We start from the raw sequence: 19,820 nt of genomic DNA on the forward strand, positions 1-19,820 counted from the left end.
TAGACCGTGCGGGCTATGTTAGGGAGGCGTGTTAGACAGTGCGGGTGTTTTAAACTTTAGTCAGGTTTTATAGGCGCCGGCAGTTTCTAACGTGCCGCAAGTCACTGGCGACGCCAGAAATTTGTACTTACGCAGATTTCTGGACATCGCTGGTTTGTCAGACTTACGGCACGTTAGCATCTGACGGCGACCTATATGGGATAGCTCGAGTTGCGAGCTGAAACTGCGGGCGACGCCGGTTCCCTCGCTTGCGCCGCAAACTGCGATCGATATCGGATCGCGCCCCTGGTGTAAAACATTTATTAGGCGTTCAATTTATTAATCACCATTGAACTCTATTTAATCTCCTATGATCTTTAGTTATATGTGATCCGGCTCTCCTCTTGCATTATTAGAACTTTGTTTATTTAGCTACCATTTCCCCTCTCGTAGAGGCTTCATGGTAATGAATATATGGCTCCCACTGTAGTAAGAAGCCTTCTCTGGTGTTTAGGAATTCAGCTGCTGCACTCGCCTTGTCAAAGTGGTATGTCAGCTTTTGCTTTATTATTTTAAAACTAGGAGGTGTTCCTTTCCAGAATAATAATCTAACTATCGTGCAGATCCACATGGCTAACTTATTATCCTAAGATTTAATTTAAATACAAAATCTAAGATTACATAAAATAAAAAAAATCTAAGATCACAAAAATAAAAAATCTAAGATTGCATATAAAAATTAATGAAATTATACAAAATAAAAAAGTCTAAACCTAATCTATTACCCCTATAAAAACAAAAAAGCCACCCCAAAATAAAAACATCCCTTAATCTAAGACTAAACTTCCAATAGCCTTTAAAAGGGCCTTTTGTAGGGCATTGCCCTAAAGCGATCAGCTCTTTTACCTAAAAAAATAAATAAAATAACCCCTAACAGTAAAACCCAAAAATAAAAAAAGACCTAAACTCTATAAAAATCTAATCTACTCATTACCCCTAAAGGGGCATTTGTATGGGCATTGCCCTTAAAAGGACAAACAGCTGTTTTGCTGGCCATTAAAGATTTCCTAATCTTAAAAAAAAAAAAAAAACACCCAAAAAAAAAATAAAAATCTAACACTAACCCCAAATAATTTACTCACCGTTCCTGAAGTCCGGACATCCATATTCCTCCAGGCGGCAGCAAGTCTTCATCCAGGCAGCGACATCTTCATCCAGCGAGGGGACATCTTCTATCTTCTTTCCGGAGGTGCGGAGTGGTCTTCCGATGCGCGGAGCGGTCTAAAGCCGCGTTGCGGTCACCCGGCGTGGAGGCTCCTCTTCATGCGATCGTCCGCCGCACACTGAAGCTTGAATGCAAGGTACCTGTTTTATATTGGGGTACCTTGCATTCCTATTGGCTGAAAATTTCAAATCAGCCAATAGAATGCAAACTGCTTAATTCCTATTGGCTGTTCAAATCAGCCAATAGGATTTAAGCAGCTCTCACCCTATTGGCTGATGTTTTTTAGTGTACCTTAAAATTTTCAGCAGTTCTAGTCTAGTCACTAAATAAATCACTAGTTATTGGTGATTTGTGATAGGAACACAGTGAGGGCAGGGACTGCAATTTTAATGCAGATGTGTGTGTGTGTGTTTGACAGGAGCATGGTGTTTTTAATTGGAAATTTCTTCATTGGCTAGACCAGAACTACTGAAAATTGTAAGTAAATTGATTTTTGCTAATCTGATTTAATTGATCTTTTTAAGAATGCTGATTTTTCTTTCTAATGACACGGTGAGTCCACGGAATATCATAATTACTATTGGGAATATCACTCCTGGTCTGCAGGAGGAGGCAAAGAGCACCACAGCCAAAACTGTTAAATACCACTCCCCTTACCCACAACCCCCAGTCATTCTCTTTGCTTGTAGTGCATGGAGGTGGTGAAGTTAGGTGTCTGATTCTTCAATCAAGAGTTTATTTTTTAAAGCAAAGCAGGTTTGCTTTGTTTTTTTAAGGGTGTAGCCGTAGTCCACTTCAGTCTCTTCAGTAGAGCAGTGGTGGCTTTTAAGCTTTTGGGAACTTGTGGGGTATAATCCCCTCTGTATCTCCCAGGTTGTTCTTGCTGCCCTATTGGTAAAAAGACTATCGGCGAGATTACGAGTTTTGCGGTAACAGGGGTGTGTTGCTAACGAGCATTTTTTTTTTAACCCTCCCTTAAGACAACGCTGGTATTACAGGTTTTTACAAACCCGGCGTTAGCCGCAAAAGGTGAGCGTAGAGCAAAATTTAGCTCCACATCTCATCTCAATACCAGCGTTGCTTGCAGTAGCGGTAAGCTGGCTAAACGTGCTCGTGCACGATTTCCCCATAGGAATCAATGAGGCAGATTCAGCTGAAAAAAACCTAACACCTGCAAAAAAGCAGCGTTCAGCTTCTAACGCAGCCCCATTGATTCCTATGGGGAAACACATTTATGTCTACACCTAACACCCTAACATGAAACCCGAGTCTAAACACCCCTAATCTTACACTTATTAACCCCTAATCTGCCGTCCCCGCTATCGCTGACACCTGCATTATATTATTAACCCCTAATCTGCCGCTCCGAACACCGCCGCCACCTACATTATCCCTATGAACCTCTAATTTGCTGCCGCCAACATCGCCGACACCTACATTATATTTATTAACCCCTAATCTGCCGCCCCCATCGTCACCGCTACTATATTAAATTTATTAACCCCTAAACCTAAGTCTACACCTAACCCTAGCACCCCCTAACTTAAATATAATTTAAAATAATCTAAATAAAATTACTACAATTAAATAAATTATTCCTATTTAAAACTAAATACTTATCTATAAAATAAACCCTAAGCTAGCTACTATATAACTAATAGTTACATTGTAGCTAGCTTAGGATTTACTTTTATTTTACAGGCAAGTTTGTATTTATTTTAACTAGGTACAATAGTTATTAACTATTTAATAACTACCTAGTTAAAATAAATACAAATTTACCTGTAAAATAAACCCTAACCTAAGTTACAATTACACCTAACACTACACTATCATTAAATTAATTACCTAAACTTCCTACAATTAAATACAATTAAATTAAATAAACTAAAGTACGAAAAACAACAAACGCTAAATTAGAGAAAATAGAAAAATAATTACAATTTTTTAAAACTAATTACACCTACTCTAATCCCCCTAATAAAATAAAAAAGCCCCCCAAAATAATAAACATCCCTACCCTATACTAAATTACAAATAGCCCTTAAAAGGGCCTTTTGCGGGGCATTGCCCCAAAGTAATCAGCTCTTTTACCTGTAAAAAAAAAAAATACAATACCCCCCCACCCACATTAAAACCCACCACCCACACACCCAACCCTACTCTAAAACCCACCCAATCCCCCCTTAATAAAACCTTACACTACCCCCTTGAAGATCACCCTACCTTGAGCCGTCTTCACCCAGCCGGGCACAAGTGGTCCTCCTGAGGGGCAGAAGTCTTCATCCGATCCGATCAGATTGAACTTCAATCCTATTGGCTGATCCAATCAGCCAATAGGATTGAGCTCGCATTCTATTGGCTGTTCCAATCAGGATATGATTTTCCTACCTTAATTCCGATTGGCTGATAGAATCCTATCAGCCAATCGGAATTCAAGGGATGCCATCTTGGATGACGTCATTTAAAGGAACCTTCATTCTTCGCTTGGACTTCGTTTGAAGAGTCGGCTGCATTGAAGATGGACCCACTCCGGATGGATGAAGATAGAAGATACCGCCTGGATGAAGCCTTCTGCCCGTCTGGAGGTCCTCTTCTGCCCGGATCGGATGAAGACTTCTGCCCCTCTGGAGGACCACTTGTGCCCGGTTGGGTGAAGACGGCTCAAGGTAGGGTGATCTTCAAGGGGGTAGTGTTAGGTTTTATTAAGGGGGGATTGGGTGGGTTTTAGAGTAGGGTTGGGTGTGTGGGTAGTGGGTTTTAATGTGGGGGGGTATTGTATTTTTTGTTTACAGGTAAAAGAGCTGATTACTTTGGGGCAATGCCCCGCAAAAGGCCCTTTTAAGGGCTATTTGTAATTTAGTATAGGGTAGGGATTTTTATTATTTTGGGGGTTCTTTTTTATTAGGGGGATTAGAGTAGGTGTAATTAGTTTTAAAAAATTGTAATTATTTTTTTATTTTCTGTAATTTAGTGTTTGTTGTTTTTTCGTACTTTAGTTTAATTTAATTGTAGGTAGTTTAGGTAATTAATGATAGTGTAGTGTTAGGTGTAATTGTAAATTAGGTTAGGGTTTATTTTACATGTAAATTTGTATTTATTTTAACTAGGTAGTTATTAAATAGTTAACAACTATTTAATAACTATTCTACCTAGTTAAAATAAATACAAAGTTGCCTGTAAAATAAAAATAAACCCTGAGATAGCTACAATGTAACTATATTAGTTATATTGTAGCTAGCTTAGGGTTTATTTTATAGGTAAGTATTTAGTTTTAAATCGGAATAATTTATTTAATTGTAGTAATTTTAATTAGATTATTTTAAATTATATTTAAGTTAGGGGGGTTAGGGTTAGGTTTAGACTTAGGTTTAGGGGTTAATACCTTTAATATAGTAGCGGCGACATTGGGGGTGGCAGATTAGGGGTTAATAAATGTAGGTAGGTGTCTGCGATGTTAGGTACGGCAGATTATGGTTTAATAAAATGTAACTAGTGTTTGCGAGGCGGGAGTGCGGCAGTTTAGGGGTTAATATATTTATTAAAGTGGTGATGTCCGGTCGGCAGATTAGGGGTTAAACTTTTAATTTAAGTGTTTGCGATGTGGGGGTGGGGGCTCGGTTTAGGGGTTAATAGGTAGTTTATGGGTGTTAGTGTACTTTGTAGCACTTTAGTTAAGAGTTTTATGTTACGGCGGTTAGCCCATAAAACTCTTAACTACTGACTTTTAAATGCGGTAGGAGTCTTGACAGGAGAGGGTCTACGGCTCACTTCTTCCAAGACTCGTAATACCGGCGTTATGCAAGTCCCATTGAAAAGATAGGATACGCAATTGACGTAAGGGGATTTGCGGTAAGCTTGAGTCGTGGAAGAAAAGTGAGCGGTACACCTGTACCTGCCAGACTCGTAATATCAGCGGGCGTTAAAAAGCAGCGTTGGGACCTCTCAACACTGCTTTTTAAGGCTAACGCAAGCCTCATAATCTAGCCATATGTAATTTTACTTGGTCTTTTTTTCTGTATCCACAGGTCCATGTTAGGAAGGAAGCCTTTCAAACTTAGTGAGCTGCCCTGCTGCTGGGCAGATTGTGATGGAGGTATATGCTAATTTTATTTTTCTGAAGGGGCTCAGAAAGGTTTTGGCTTTTATGAGGTTAATTGGGTTTTTCCTGTGTGTGCAGGATTTTTGTATGGCAGTTTTTGTGGGGCACTGCTGGAGAAGGGTTTGTTTGGCTCTATTAGGAGTACGTTTTTCCTTTTTCTGGCTCTTTGTTTTTTTGTAGTAACACGCATTGTTTTATGACTTCCTTTTGGGTATGGGTTGTCAGTAATTGCTGCAATATGTTTTTTATGTGCCCTACGCTTGGGGAAAACATTTCTTTTGTCAGTGTGTTTTTCCTTAGTGCGCTCCTTTCCTTTACCGGCTGCTGTTTGTTTCGTCATGAGTCATGCTGGCCGGGAGGTGTTTGTGTACGCACACGATGGGCGCAGTTAGCTTTGTGCGGTTTGTTACACGCTATTTCTGGGGCTATGTTTTCTTGTCGGCTGCTTCCTGGGGAAGCGTTGAGACGTTTTTATTGTGAGCGGTTGCTGTTGGTGTTCCGGATCGATTGTTGCTTTGTTCACTTTCCTCTGTTCTGTGGGAGGTTGGTAAGCGCCTCAGCAAGGTCTGCTGTGGTATGGGGGTTTGCACTGAGGTTTACTTTTGTTTTATTCTCACTGGACAACGTTTGTTTTGTTTCTTAAAATGACAGTAACGTTTTTATTTTACTGTTTATTTTTGTGTGTGCTAAAGATGGATCAAGAGGACTTGCAAGCTGTGACTTGCTCTTCATGTCTTGATTCTAATGTAGAGACACCTATCCCTTTCTGTTCCTCATGTATAGAGAGAACTTTACAGTATAGGGATAGGCTTTTTGATACAGAGCCTTCGTTTTCTAAGGAGACTGCTGTTCAGGAGTCTCCTTTTCAAGCTTTAGCGCAGCTTTCTCCCCATTCATCCCAATCTCTATCCTCTTCACATGCAGTGCTCTGCGTTTCGTCTCAGGTTGTTTTTTCTTTCCAGGATATGGCTACTCACATATCCTCTGCTGTATCTGAGGCTTTGTCTGCTTTTCCTGTGTTGCAGGGTAAGCACAAAAGGATTTCTGATTCTGTTACAGTTATGTCTGTTTCTTCCCATAGGACTGAGGAAGAAGAAACTTCAGTAGCGTCTGAAGGTGAAATTTCAGACTTTGATAGTGTGACTCCTTTAGCTGATTCTGAGGTTGTTTCTTTCAGATTTAAGCTGGAGCACCTCTGTTTGTTACTCAGGGAGGTTTTGGCTACTTTGGATGACTCCGATTCGACGGTCATAGTTACTCCCAAGAAGGCTAGTAAACAACAAATTTTTTAAGGTTCCTTTTGTGGCGGATGTTTTTCCTGTTCCAGATCATGTTTCAGAAATTAATTTAAGGGAATGGGAGAAGCCTGGAATAGGGATCTATTTCCACTTTAGCTAAGAGGACCACTATTCCTATTGAGGATAGTTGTTCTTTTAAGTAACCCATGGATAAGAAGTTGGAAGCTTTACTTAAAAGGATGTATGTTCACCAGGGGTTCCAATGGCAACCTGCTCTGTGTATTGCTACAATTACCGGTGCGGCTGCATATTGGATTGATGCATTGTCTGATTCTATTCAACATGAATCTCCTCTGGAGAAAATTCAGGATAGAATTAAGACTTTAAAATTGGCTAATTCTTTTATTGTGCACGCTTCTTTACAGGTCATCAAGTTGGGAGCAAAAATTTCCGGCTTTGCTGTTATGGCGCACAGGGCTTTATGGTTAGTCTTGGTCTGCGGATGTATCATCTAAATCTAAGCTTTTATCCATTCCTTACAAGGGGAAGACCTTGTTTGGACCGGGTTTGGCGGAGATTATTTCTGATATTACTGGAGGGAAGGGTCATTCTCTTCCTCAGGATAGGAGAAATAAACAGTAGGGTCGTCAGAGTAATTTTGGACTGGTAATTCTTCCTCTTCCTCCTCCAAGCAGGATCAGTCCAAGCCCTCTTGGAAGTCCAATCAGTCCTAGAGCAAGGGGAAGCAATCTAAGAAGCCTGCCGCTGACTTAGTCAGCATGAAGGGTCTGCCCCAGATCCGGGAATGGATCGTGTTGGGGCAGACTGTCTTTGTTCGCTCAAGCCTGGGTAAGGGATGTTCCAGATCCCTGGGTGGTAGATATTGTGTCCCAGGGATACAAGCTGGAGTTCAAAACTTTTCCTCCCAGGGGCAGGTTTCATCTGTCAAGGTTATCTGTAAATCAGATAAAAAAGAGGCATTTTTAAGTTGTGTTCAGGATCTTTCCAACATGGGAGTGATTGTTCCTGTTCCAGTTCAGGAGCAGGGACTAGGGTTTTATTCCAATCTGTTTATAGTTCCCAAAAAGGAGGGAACTTTCAGACCCATCTTAGATCTCAAGTTGGTAAACAATGTTCTCAAAGTTCCATCTTTCAAGATGGAAACTATTCCGTCAATTCTTCCTCTGGTTCAAGAGGGTCAGTTCATGACTACAGTAGATCTGAAGGATGCATATCTACACATTCCTATTCACAAGGATCATCACAAGTTTCTGAGATTTGGTTTCTTAGACAAGCTCCCAGGGTATTCTCAAAGGTTTTTGGTGCGTTGTTGGCAGTTCTCAGATTGCAGGGGATTGCGGTAGCTCCTTATCTGGACAACATTCTTGTTCAGGCGCCATCTTTTCAACTAGCAAACTCCCACACGGAGTTGCTGTCTTTTCTGCGCTCCCACGGTTGAAAGGTGAATTTAGGGAAAAGTTCCTTAATTCCAGCTACAAGAGTGGTATTCTTGGGAACCATTATAGATTCTTTGGATTTTTTTTTTACAGAAGCAAGGAAGTAAAAAATGTTCAATTCTTGTCCTGCTCTTCAATCCTCCCCTCAGCCGTCAGTGGCCCAGTGTATGGAGGTTATTGGTCTAATGGTTTCAGTCATGGACATCATTCAGTTTGCTTGGTTTCATCTTAGACATCTGCAGTTATGCATGCTGAGACAGTGGAACGGAGATTATACGGATCTGTCTCCAAAGATTGTTCTAGATCAGGCTGCAAGAGATTCTCTTCCGTGGTGGTTGTCTCTGGATCTTCTCTCCCAGTGAACCTGTTTTCACAGGCCTTCCTGGGTGATTATGACCACGGATGCCAGTCTGCTGGGTTGGGGAGCTGTCTGGGATTCGTTGAAGGCTTTTAGGGTCTGTGGACTCGGGAAGAATTGGTTCTTCCTATAAATGTCTTAGAGCTGAGGGCAATCTTCAATGCTCTTCTGGCCTGGACTCAGTTGGCTTCAACCCAGTTTATCAAATTTCAGTCGGACAACATAACGTCCGTGGCTTACATCAGTTATCAGGGAGGAACTCGTAGTTCTTTGGCGATGGAGGTAGCCAGGATTATTCAGTGGTTGGAGGCTTACAATTGCTGTCTGTCTGCGATCCACATTCCAGGGGTGGACAGTTGAGAAGCGGATTTTCTTAGCAGACAGTCTTTTCATCCAGGGGAGTGGGGACTTCATCCAGAGGTGTTTTCCAGTTTGATTCTCAGGTGGGGTCAACCGGAGTTGGATCTTATGACATCTCGTCGCAATGCCAAGCTTCCGAAGTACGGATCGAAGTCAAGGGATCCTCAAACTGTACTAATAGATGCTCTAGCAGTTCCTTGGAAGTTCAGCCTGGCATACGTGTTTCCTCCATTTGCCCTTCTTCCTCGGGTCATTGCTCGGATCAGACAAGAGAGGGCATCAGTGATTCTCATTGCACCGGCTTGGCCTCCCAGGATCTGGTATGCAGATCTGGTGGAGATGTCATCGTCTCCACCGTGGAGTCTTCCATTAAAGGACCTTCTACTTCAGGGGCCCTTCCTTCATCCTAATCTCGTTTCTCTGAAGCTGACTGCTTGGAGATTGAACACTTGATTCTATCTAAGCGTGGTTTTTCTCAGTCGGTTATTGAGACTATGATTCAGGCGCGTAAGCCTGTGACTAGAAGGATTTATTACAAGATATGGCATAAATATCTGTATTGGTGTGAATCTAAGGGCTACTCTTGGAGTAGAGTTAGGATTCCTAGGATTTTCTCTTTTCACCATGAGGGTGTGGATAAAGGTTTGTCTGCTAGTACCCTGAAGGGTCAAATTTCTGCTTTATCTATTTTGTTACATAAACGTCTGGCGGATGTGCCAGATGTTCAGTCTTTTTGTCAGGCTTTGGTTAGAATCCTGCCTATGTTTAAATTTGTGACTCCTCCTTGGAGTCTTAATTTAGTTCTCAGAGTTCTTCAACAGGCTCCATTTGAGCCTATGCATTCTTTGGATAATAAGTTGTTAACCTGGAAGGTTTTGTTTTTGGTTGCTATCTCTTCAGCTCGAAGAGTTACTGAGCTTTCTGCGCTGCATTGCGAGTCTCCTTTCCTTATTTTTCATTCTGATAAGGTAGTACTTCGTACTGCTCTAGGTTTTCTTCCCAAGGTTGTTTCTGATAGGAATATTAATCAAGAAATTGTTGTTCCTTCTTTGTGTCCTAATCCTTCTCATAAGGAACGTTTGTTGCACAACTTGGATGTAGTTTTGTGCATTGAAATATTATTTGCAGGCGACTAAGGATTTTCGCCAGTCTTCTTTGTTTGTTGTTTTTTCTGGAAAACTTAAAGGTCAGAAAGCTACGGCTACTTCTTTCTTGTTGATTGAGGAGTGTTATTCGCTTGGCTTTTGAGACTGCTGGTTAGCAGCCTCCTGAGAAAATCACGGCTCATTCCACAATTGCTGTTTTGTCTACTTGGTCTTTCAGAAATGGTGCTTCTGTAGATCAGATTTGCAAGGCTGTCACCTGGTCATCTTTACACACTTTTTCTAAATTTTACAAATTTGATACTTTTGCTTCAGCTGAGGCTGCTTTTGTGAGAAAGGTTCTTCAAGCAGTGGTGCCTTCTGTTTAGGCTGTCTTGACCCTCCCTTATCATCCGTGTCCTCTAGCTTGGGTATTGATTACCAATAGTAATTATGATGATCAGTGGACTCTCTGTGTCATTAGAAAGAAAATTACATTTATGCTTACCTAATAAATTTGTTTCTTTCTTGACACGGTGAGTCCACGGCCCGCCCTGTATTTTCAGACAGTTTATTTTTACATAAACCTCAGGCACCTCTGTACCTTATATTACTTCCTTTCTCCTTTCCCTTTGGTTGAATGACTGGGGCTGTGGGTAAGGGGAGTGGTATTTAACAGCTTTGGCTGTGGTGCTTTTTGCCTCCTCCTGCAGGCCAGGAGTGATATTCCCAATAGTAATTATGATGATCCGTGGACTCACCGTGTCAAGAAAGAAACAAATTTATCAGGTAAGCATAAATTTAATTTTTTAATTCTTTTTTTTAAATTGAGGTTGTGAACAAATCATAAAAATCAGGTTGCATGAAAAGTTACTAAAAGGTACATATAGAAGTACAGATACAATATTGGATATACATTGCTCACAGTTAGTCAGCAAAAATTTAAAATACACTCAAATATTTCAATATCAATGTTACATAACAATATGACCTTAATACACATATAGGAAGGGAACCTCTTCTTTTTTTTATTTTTATTTTTTATATTGGAATAGAAAGTAGAAGATACCCCTTTAGACCATAATAAAGTATACTATGAAACTAGTTCCCCTAATGAAACATAAGGGCATCTCATGGACCCACTCTAGCGCCATCAATCACCCTACTTCAGATCTTTGGGCCACCATTATGGGCCTGAAAAGGGTTTGATCACTTATGTGTCTAGAAGGGAACTGCTCAGGATTAGTTATTACTGCTTATTCCGCAGTCTAACACACATGTCAAGTCAAGGGGTACAAGCCGGCAAGTATATCAGTGGATCACCAAGAGTAACGTGCAAGTTCAGAGAAAATATATTTTCAGTAAAAATCCTAGAATGATACGAGATTGGTAATAGAAAACACTGAAAAACCTCAAAGTTAAACAGCACGCAAAGTTCAGCTGAATAAAGAAATTTAAATTAGAAAAATCATACAGTTATTTATGTATTTCAATAATAATAAAATCAGCATTTTTTAAAAAATAGTCGATCTATACAGTTAGTAATAATATTACTCACGGAGGTGGAAAGACATCACTGAAGCTTAGACAAAGCAGAGCCTCCCATAGTAACATTGCGCTCACTAAGACATTTAAAATAACCCAAAAATTGCCCTGCCAGAGAGGGACACAGAAGTCAAATACTCACTTCCACTGTTAGTCTCCAACACCGCACTCAGGGACTAGCAGGGAGGAGCTGAGACATGAGACGCGCACTGAATTGGCGCCGTGGTAAGAAAAAAAAAAAGCCTTAGCCCTGCTACGGTCTGCTTGCCCGCAGCAGGGTTAAATGGAAAAAAAAAAACACATGCCCTGCCCCCAGAACTGCATGACGTCGGGTGATAGGAATTGTGCATCCCTGATTAATGCATTTTATCTTTCTCCAACATAGGTGTGTCCGGTCCACGGCGTCATCCTTACTTGTGGGATATTCTCTTCCCCAACAGGAAATGGCAAAGAGCCCAGCAAAGCTGGTCACATGATCCCTCCTAGGCTCCGCCTACCCCAGTCATTCTCTTTGCCGTTGTACAGGCAACATCTCCACGGAGATGGCTTAGAGTTTTTTAGTGTTTAACTGTAGTTTTTATTATTCAATCAAGAGTTTGTTATTTTAAAATAGTGCTGGTATGTACTATTTACTCTGAAACAGAAAAGAGATGAAGATTTCTGTTTGTATGAGGAAAATGATTTTAGCAACCGTTACTAAAATCCATGGCTGTTCCACACAGGACTGTTGAGAGGAATTAACTTCAGTTGGGGGAACAGTGAGCAGTCTTTTGCTGCTTGAGGTATGACACATTCTAACAAGACGATGTAATGCTGGAAGCTGTCATTTTCCCTATGGGATCCGGTAAGCCATTTTTATTCAGACAGTAAATAAGGGCTTCACAAGGGCTTATTAAGACTGTAGACATTTTCTGGGCTAAATCGATCATATTTACACATATTTAGCCTTGAGGAATCATTTAATCTGGGTATTTTTTGTAAAATAATATCGGCAGGCACTGTTTTAGACACCTTATTCTATAGGGGCTTTCCCTAATCATAGTCAGAGCCTCATTTTCGCGCCGGTATGGCGCACTTGTTTTTGAGAACAGCATGACATGCAGCTGCATGTGTGTGGAGCTCTGATACATAGAAAAGTCTTTCTGAAGGCATCATTTGGTATCGTATTCCCCTTTGGGCTTGGTTGGGTCTCAGCAAAGCAGATACCAGGGACTGTATAGGGGTTAAATATAAAAACGGCTCCGGTTCCGTTATTTTAAGGGTTAAAGCTTCCAAATTTGGTGTGCAATACTTTTAAGGCTTTAAGACACTGTGGTGAAATTTTGGTGAATTTTGAACAATTCCTTCATACTTTTTCGCAATTGCAGTAATAAAGTGTGTTCAGTTTAAAATTTAAAGTGACAGTAACGGTTTTATTTTAAAACGTTTTTTGTGCTTTGTTATCAAGTTTATGCCTGTTTAACATGTCTGAACTACCAGATAGATTGTGTTCTGACTGTGGGGAAGCCAAGGTTCCTTCTCATTTAAATAGATGTGATTTATGTCATAAAAAAATTTAGTAAAAATGATGCCCAAGATGATTCCTCAAGTGAGGGGAGTAAGCATGGTACTGCATCATCCCCTCCTTCGTCTACACCAGTCTTGCCCATACAGGTGGCCCCTAGTACATCTAGCGCGCCAATACTCCTTACTATGCAACAATTAACGGCTGTAATGGATAATTCTATCAAAAACATTTTAGCCAATATGCCCACTTATCAGCGAAAGCGCGACTGCTCTGTTTTAGAAAATACTGAAGAGCATGAGGACGCTGATGATATTGTTTCTGAAGGGCCCCTACACCAGTCTGAGGGGGCCAGGGAGGTTTTGTCTGAGGGAGAAATTTCAGATTCAGGAAAAATTTCTCAACAAGCTGAACCTGATGTGATTACTTTTAAATTTAAGTTGGAACATCTCCGCGCTCTGCTTAAGGAGGTGTTATCCAATTTGGATGATTGTGATTATCTGGTCATTCCAGAAACACTATGTAAAATGGACAAGTTCCTAGAGGCCCCGGGGCCCCCCGAAGCTTTTCCTATACCCAAGCGGGTGGCGTACATTGTTAATAAAGAATGGGACAGGCCCGGTATACCTTTCGTACCTCCCCCCATATTTAAAAAATTGTTTCCTATAGTCGACCCTAGTAAGGACTTATGGCGACAGTCCCCAAGGTCGAGGGGGCGATTTCTACTCTAAACAAGCGCACCACTATACCCATAGAAGATAGTTGTGCTTTCCAAGATCCTATGGATAAAAAATTAGAAGGTTTGCTAAAAAAGATGTTTGTTCAGCAAGGTTACCTTCTACAACCAATTGCATGCATTGTCCCTGTCACTACAGCCGCGTGTTTCTGGTTCGATGAGCTAGAAAAGGCGATTATTAGTAATTCTTCTTCTTATGAGGAGATTATGGACAGAATTCGTGCTCTTAAATTGGCTAATTCTTTCACCCTAGACGCCACCTTGCAATTGGCTAGGTTAGCGGCGAAAAATTCTGGGTTTGCTATTGTGGCGCGCAGAGCGCTTTGGTTAAAATCTTGGTCAGCGGATGCGTCTTCCAAGAACAAATTGTTTGACATTCCTTTCAAGGGGAAAACACTGTTTGGCCCTGACTTGAAAGAGATTATCTCTGATATCACTGGGGGCGAGGGCCACGCCCTTCCTCAGAATAGGTCTTTCAAGGCCAAAAATAAACCTAATTTTCGTCCCTTTCGCAGAAACGGACCAGCCCCAAGTGCTACGTCCTCTAAGCAGGAGGGTAATACTTCTCAAGCCAATCCAGCCTGGAGACCAATGCAAGGCTGGAACAAAGGAAAGCAGGCCAAGAAACCTGCCACTGCTCCCAAGACAGCATGAGATGCGGGCCCCCGATCCGGGACCGGATTTGGTGGGGGGCAGACTCTCTCTCTTCACTCAGGCTTGGGCAAGAGATGTTCTGGATCCTTGGGCGCTAGAAATAGTCTCCCAAGGTTATCTTCTGGAAGTGATTCATCCTGTTCCATTAAAAGAACGAGGGATGGGGTTCTACTCCAATCTGTTCGTAGTTCCCAAAAAAGAGGGAACGTTCAGACCAATCTTAGATCTCAAGATCCTAAACAAGTTTCTCAAGGTTCCATCGTCCAAAATGGAAACCATTCGAACTATCCTTCCATCCAGGAAGGTCAATTCTTGACCACGGTGGATTTAAAGGATGCGTATCTACATATTCCTGTCCACAAGGAACATCATCGGTTCCTAAGGTTCGCATTCCTGGACAAGCATTACCAGTTCGTGTCGTTTCCTTTCGGATTAGCCACTGCTCCGAGGATTTTCACAAAGGTACTAGGGTCCCTTCTGGCGGTGCTAAGACCAAGGGGCATTGCTGTAGTACCTTACTTGGACGACATTCTGATTCAAGCGTCGTCCCTTCCTCAAGCAAAGGCTCACACGGACATAGTCCTGGCCTTTCTCAGATCTCACGGATGGAAAGTGAACGTGGAAAAGAGTTCTCTATCTCCGTCGACAAGAGTTCCCTTCTTGGGAACAATAATAGACTCCTTAGAAATGAGGATTTTTCTGACAGAGACCAGAAAAACAAAACTTCTAAACTCTTATCGGATACTTCATTCCGTTCCTCTTCCTTCCATAGCGCAGTGCATGGAAGTGATAGGTTTGATGGTAGCGGCAATGGACATAGTTCCTTTTGCGCGCATTCATCTAAGACCATTACAACTGTGTATGCTCAGTCAGTGGAATGGGGACTATACAGACTTGTCTCCGAAGATACAAGTAAATCAGAGGACCAGAGACTCACTCCGTTGGTGGCTGTCCCTGGACAACCTGTCACAAGGGGTGACCTCCCGCAGACCAGAGTGGGTCATTGTCACGACCGACGCCAGTCTGATGGGCTGGGGCGCGGTCTGGGGATCCCTGAAAGCTCAGGGTCTTTGGTCTCGGGAAGAATCTCTTCTACCGATAAATATTCTGGAACCGAGAGCGATATTCAATGCTCTCAAGGCTTGGCCTCAGCTAGCGAGGGCCAAGTTCATACGTTTTCAATCTGACAACATGACGACTGTTGCGTACATCAACCATCAGGGAGGAACAAGGAGTTCCCTGGCGATGGAAGAAGTGACCAAAATCATTCAATGGGCGGAGACTCGCTCCTGCCACCTGTCTGCAATCCACATCCCAGGAGTGGAAAATTGGGAAGCGGATTTTCTGAGTCGTCAGACATTGCATCCGGGGGAGTGGGAACTCCATCCGGAAATCTTTGCCCAAATCACTCAACTGTGGGGCATTCCAGACATGGATCTGATGGCCTCTCGTCAGAACTTCAAGGTTCCTTGCTACGGGTCCAGATCCAGGGATCCCAAGGCGACTCTAGTAGATGCACTAGTAGCACCTTGGACCTTCAAACTAGCTTATGTATTCCCGCCGTTTCCTCTCATCCCCAGGCTGGTAGCCAGGATCAATCAGGAGAGGGCGTCGGTGATCTTGATAGCTCCTGCGTGGCCACGCAGGACTTGGTATGCAGATCTGGTGAATATGTCATCGGCTCCACCATGGAAGCTACCTTTGAGACGAGACCTTCTTGTTCAAGGTCCGTTCGAACATCCGAATCTGGTCCCACTCCAGCTGACTGCTTGGAGATTGAACGCTTGATCTTATCAAAGCGAGGGTTCTCAGATTCTGTTATTGATACTCTTGTTCAGGCCAGAAAGCCTGTAACTAGTAAAATTTACCACAAAATATGGAAAAAATATATCTGTTGGTGTGAATCTAAAGGATTCCCTTGGGACAAGGTAAAGATTCCTAGGATTCTATCCTTTCTTCAAGAAGGATTGGAGAAAGGATTATCTGCAAGTTCCTTGAAGGGACAGATTTCTGCCTTGTCTGTGTTACTTCACAAAAAGCTGGCAGCTGTGCCAGATGTTCAAGCCTTTGTTCAGGCTCTGGTTAGAATCAAGCCTGTTTACAAACCTTTGACTCCTCCTTGGAGTCTCAACTTAGTTCTTTCAGTTCTTCAGGGGGTTCCGTTTGAACCCTTACATTCCGTTGATATTAAGTTATTATCTTGGAAAGTTTTGTTTTTGGTTGCAATTTCTTCTGCTAGAAGAGTTTCAGAATTATCTGCTCTGCAGTGTTCTCCTCCTTATCTGGTGTTCCATGCAGATAAGGTGGTTTTACGTACTAAACCTGGTTTTCTTCCAAAAGTTGTTTCTAACAAAAACATTAACCAGGAGATAGTCGTGCCTTCTTTGTGTCCGAAACCAGTTTCGAAGAAGGAACGTTTGTTGCACAATTTGGATGTTGTTCGCGCTCTAAAATTCTATTTAGATGCTACAAAGGATTTTAGACAAACATCTTCCTTGTTTGTTGTTTATTCTGGTAAAAGGAGAGGTCAAAAAGCAACTTCTACCTCTCTCTCTTTTTGGATTAAAAGCATCATCAGATTGGCTTACGAGACTGCCGGACGGCAGCCTCCTGAAAGAATCACAGCTCATTCCACTAGGGCTGTGGCTTCCACATGGGCCTTCAAGAACGAGGCTTCTGTTGATCAGATATGTAGGGCAGCGACTTGGTCTTCACTGCACACTTTTACCAAATTTTACAAGTTTGATACTTTTGCTTCTTCTGAGGCTATTTTTTGGGAGAAAGGTTTTGCAAGCCGTGGTGCCTTCCATTTAGGTGACCTGATTTGCTCCCTCCCTTCATCCGTGTCCTAAAGCTTTGGTATTGGTTCCCACAAGTAAGGATGACGCCGTGGACCGGACACACCTATGTTGGAGAAAACAGAATTTATGTTTACCTGATAAATTACTTTCTCCAACGGTGTGTCCGGTCCACGGCCCGCCCTGGTTTTTTAATCAGGTCTGATAATTTATTTTCTTTAACTACAGTCACCACGCTATCATATGGTTTCTCCTATGCAAATATTCCTCCTTAACGTCGGTCGAATGACTGGGGTAGGCGGAGCCTAGGAGGGATCATGTGACCAGCTTTGCTGGGCTCTTTGCCATTTCCTGTTGGGGAAGAGAATATCCCACAAGTAAGGATGACGCCGTGGACCGGACACACCGTTGGAGAAAGTAATTTATCAGGTAAACATAAATTCTGTTTTCTTTTATTTGATTGAATTTGTAGGTTTGTGTAGCCTTGAGACATTACCAGATTGTGTCTGCAGTGTCTAGATTGTTTGTAGCAAATATGTCCTTATCTTTAGAATTACAATCGTTGTGCTAATGATAATTTCAAGTATATGTTCCATAGCATCATTATGCTTGTAATGTTGTGTTTGCACATGTGCACAAACAAAAATTAAAGAATTTTGTCAACGTTACTATTATGGCAGTGACTTTAGTGCAATTAAATTAAAGGATTGCTAAATACTGTAGAATTTAATAATTGACAAATACACAATAAAAAGACAATACAACAGCACTTACTTTGACTATTGAAATGAGCAGTACAATATTTTCTGGCAAATTTTAAAGTTAATCCAATTTTCCATCACCCAGTATCATGTGACAGCCATCAACCAATCACAAAAATAGTAGTAGCTGGAGTGTCAGAAAGTGTGCAAGTTTTGATAATGGAAGTAGTTGGAAATTTTTTTTTGGTAATTGCATGCTTTATTCGATTCATTAAATTTTTATTTAGTGGCCCTTTAAAGAGGTGTATTTATTGTTCTAAAATAATATAGTATTTTAACAGTTAGTTTTGAAAGTCTTAAAAATGATTAGCTATTATGTATTAAAATGTATTAAAATAATTTATTTGAATTAACTTTATTAATAACTTTTTTTTTCCATCTATAGGTAATATGTATAACATAAAGAACCTTCTGAGAAAGGAAGCCATTCTTCTTTTTACTCAGATCAAGGGAAAACGCCTAGAAGATGACGATGACTAAAATAAAACACAGTTTTTGTAATTTTGTATAAAGCTTAGACTAGACTCGGTTTCTTGTTTTTATATACATAAAATAAGGTGGAGCTCTTTTATCTTTTGTATATATGGTTGTTTAAAAAGAGACATTTTCTTAAATATTTTGTGTACAGTCTGTCTATTTTGTATATATCTGTGTCAACAATATTTGATCCCAATTTATTTAAAAAAAAAAAAAAGAATTTGCTGAACTTGAGTAATATTTCCACCATTTTATTGCTAAATATCTTCTGGCATTTAGATACATTAAAAAAATGATAAACATTATTTCTTAAACCGTCTGGCTTTTTTCAAATGTAACAACACAATAAAAGTATAGAATTACTAAATATATATGAACTCACAGATCTACACACTCGCATTCAGTGGAATGCCTTATCTTTCAATTTTAAGCAATCTTTATACTATTCTATCACACGTATATGTTAACGGAGAGTAAAATAATTGTAATTTTTATTATCAAGATACGATGAGTCCACGGATTTTATCCTTACTTGTGGGATTACGCCTCCTGGTAAAGAGCACCACAGCAGAGCTGTATATATAGCTCCTCCCTTCCCTCCCACTCCAGTCTTTCTCTTTGCCTGTGTTAGTGATATGATGAAGAGTATAATCCGTTTTGCATATGAAACTGCTGGACAGCAGCCTCCTGAACGAATTACGGCTCATTCCACTTGGGCTGTGGGTTCCTCATGGGCATTAAAAAATTGATGCTTCTGTTGAACAGATTTGCAAGCTGCAACTTGGTCATCTCTTCACATTTTTTCCATATTTTACTAATTTTATACTTTTGCCTCGGCTGAGGCTGTTTTTGGGAGGTAGGTTCTTCAAGCAGTGGTGCCTTCCGTTTTGGTTCCCTGTCTTGTCCCTCCCGTTTCATCCGTGTACTATAGCTTTGGTATTGTATCTCACAAGTAAGGATGAAATCCGTGGACTCATCGTATCTTGAAAAAGAAAAGGAAATTTATGCTTACCTGATAAATTTATTTCTTTTTTGATACGATGAGTCCACGGCCCGCCCTGTTCTATGAGACAGGTCATTATTTTTTGTTAAACTTCAGACACCTCTGCACCTTGGCTTTTTCTTTCTCTTCCTAACTTCGGTCGAATGACTGGAGTGGGAGGGAAGGCAGGAGCTATATATACAGCTCTGCTGTCGTGCTCTTTGCCTCCTCCTGCTGACCAGGAGGCGTAATCCCACAAGTAAGGATGAAATCCGTGGACTCATTGTATCGAAAAATAACTAAATTTATCAGGTAAGCATAAATTTCCTTTTTGTGCACCCAGGCAGGTTGGGGTATTTGTTTCTTTCATCAGATAATGAGAGTGGTCCCCTCCTTATCAGCTTTAAATCACTCCCACTTACCCTGAATCCTAAGCCATTTCTTTTGCCTCCTTGATTAAGGTGAAAGTTAAAGTGCTAATCTACTCATCGTTGTGAGGGATCCTCCACAGATGAAATGTGGATTTATCTACCAATCCCCTGGGTTGTAAAACTTTGGTCAC

At 41.2% G+C, this 19,820-nt stretch overlaps 1 protein-coding gene across 1 annotated transcript in view; it reads left to right on the forward strand.

The window, feature by feature from the left end:
* Positions 1 to 18,581, forward strand: part of CENPC (centromere protein C) — a 375,071-nt gene extending 356,490 nt beyond the window's left edge. The window contains exon 23 of the mRNA XM_053703270.1: positions 18,185 to 18,581. Within this exon, the coding sequence (XP_053559245.1) occupies positions 18,185 to 18,279 (95 nt within the window). The 3' untranslated portion in view covers positions 18,280 to 18,581. The remainder of the gene's footprint in view (positions 1 to 18,184) is intronic.
* The last annotated feature ends 1,239 nt before the right edge of the window (positions 18,582 to 19,820 follow it).

The sequence above is a fragment of the Bombina bombina genome, chromosome 2 (assembly GCF_027579735.1).
Source record: "Bombina bombina isolate aBomBom1 chromosome 2, aBomBom1.pri, whole genome shotgun sequence".
NCBI lineage: Eukaryota > Metazoa > Chordata > Amphibia > Anura > Bombinatoridae > Bombina > Bombina bombina.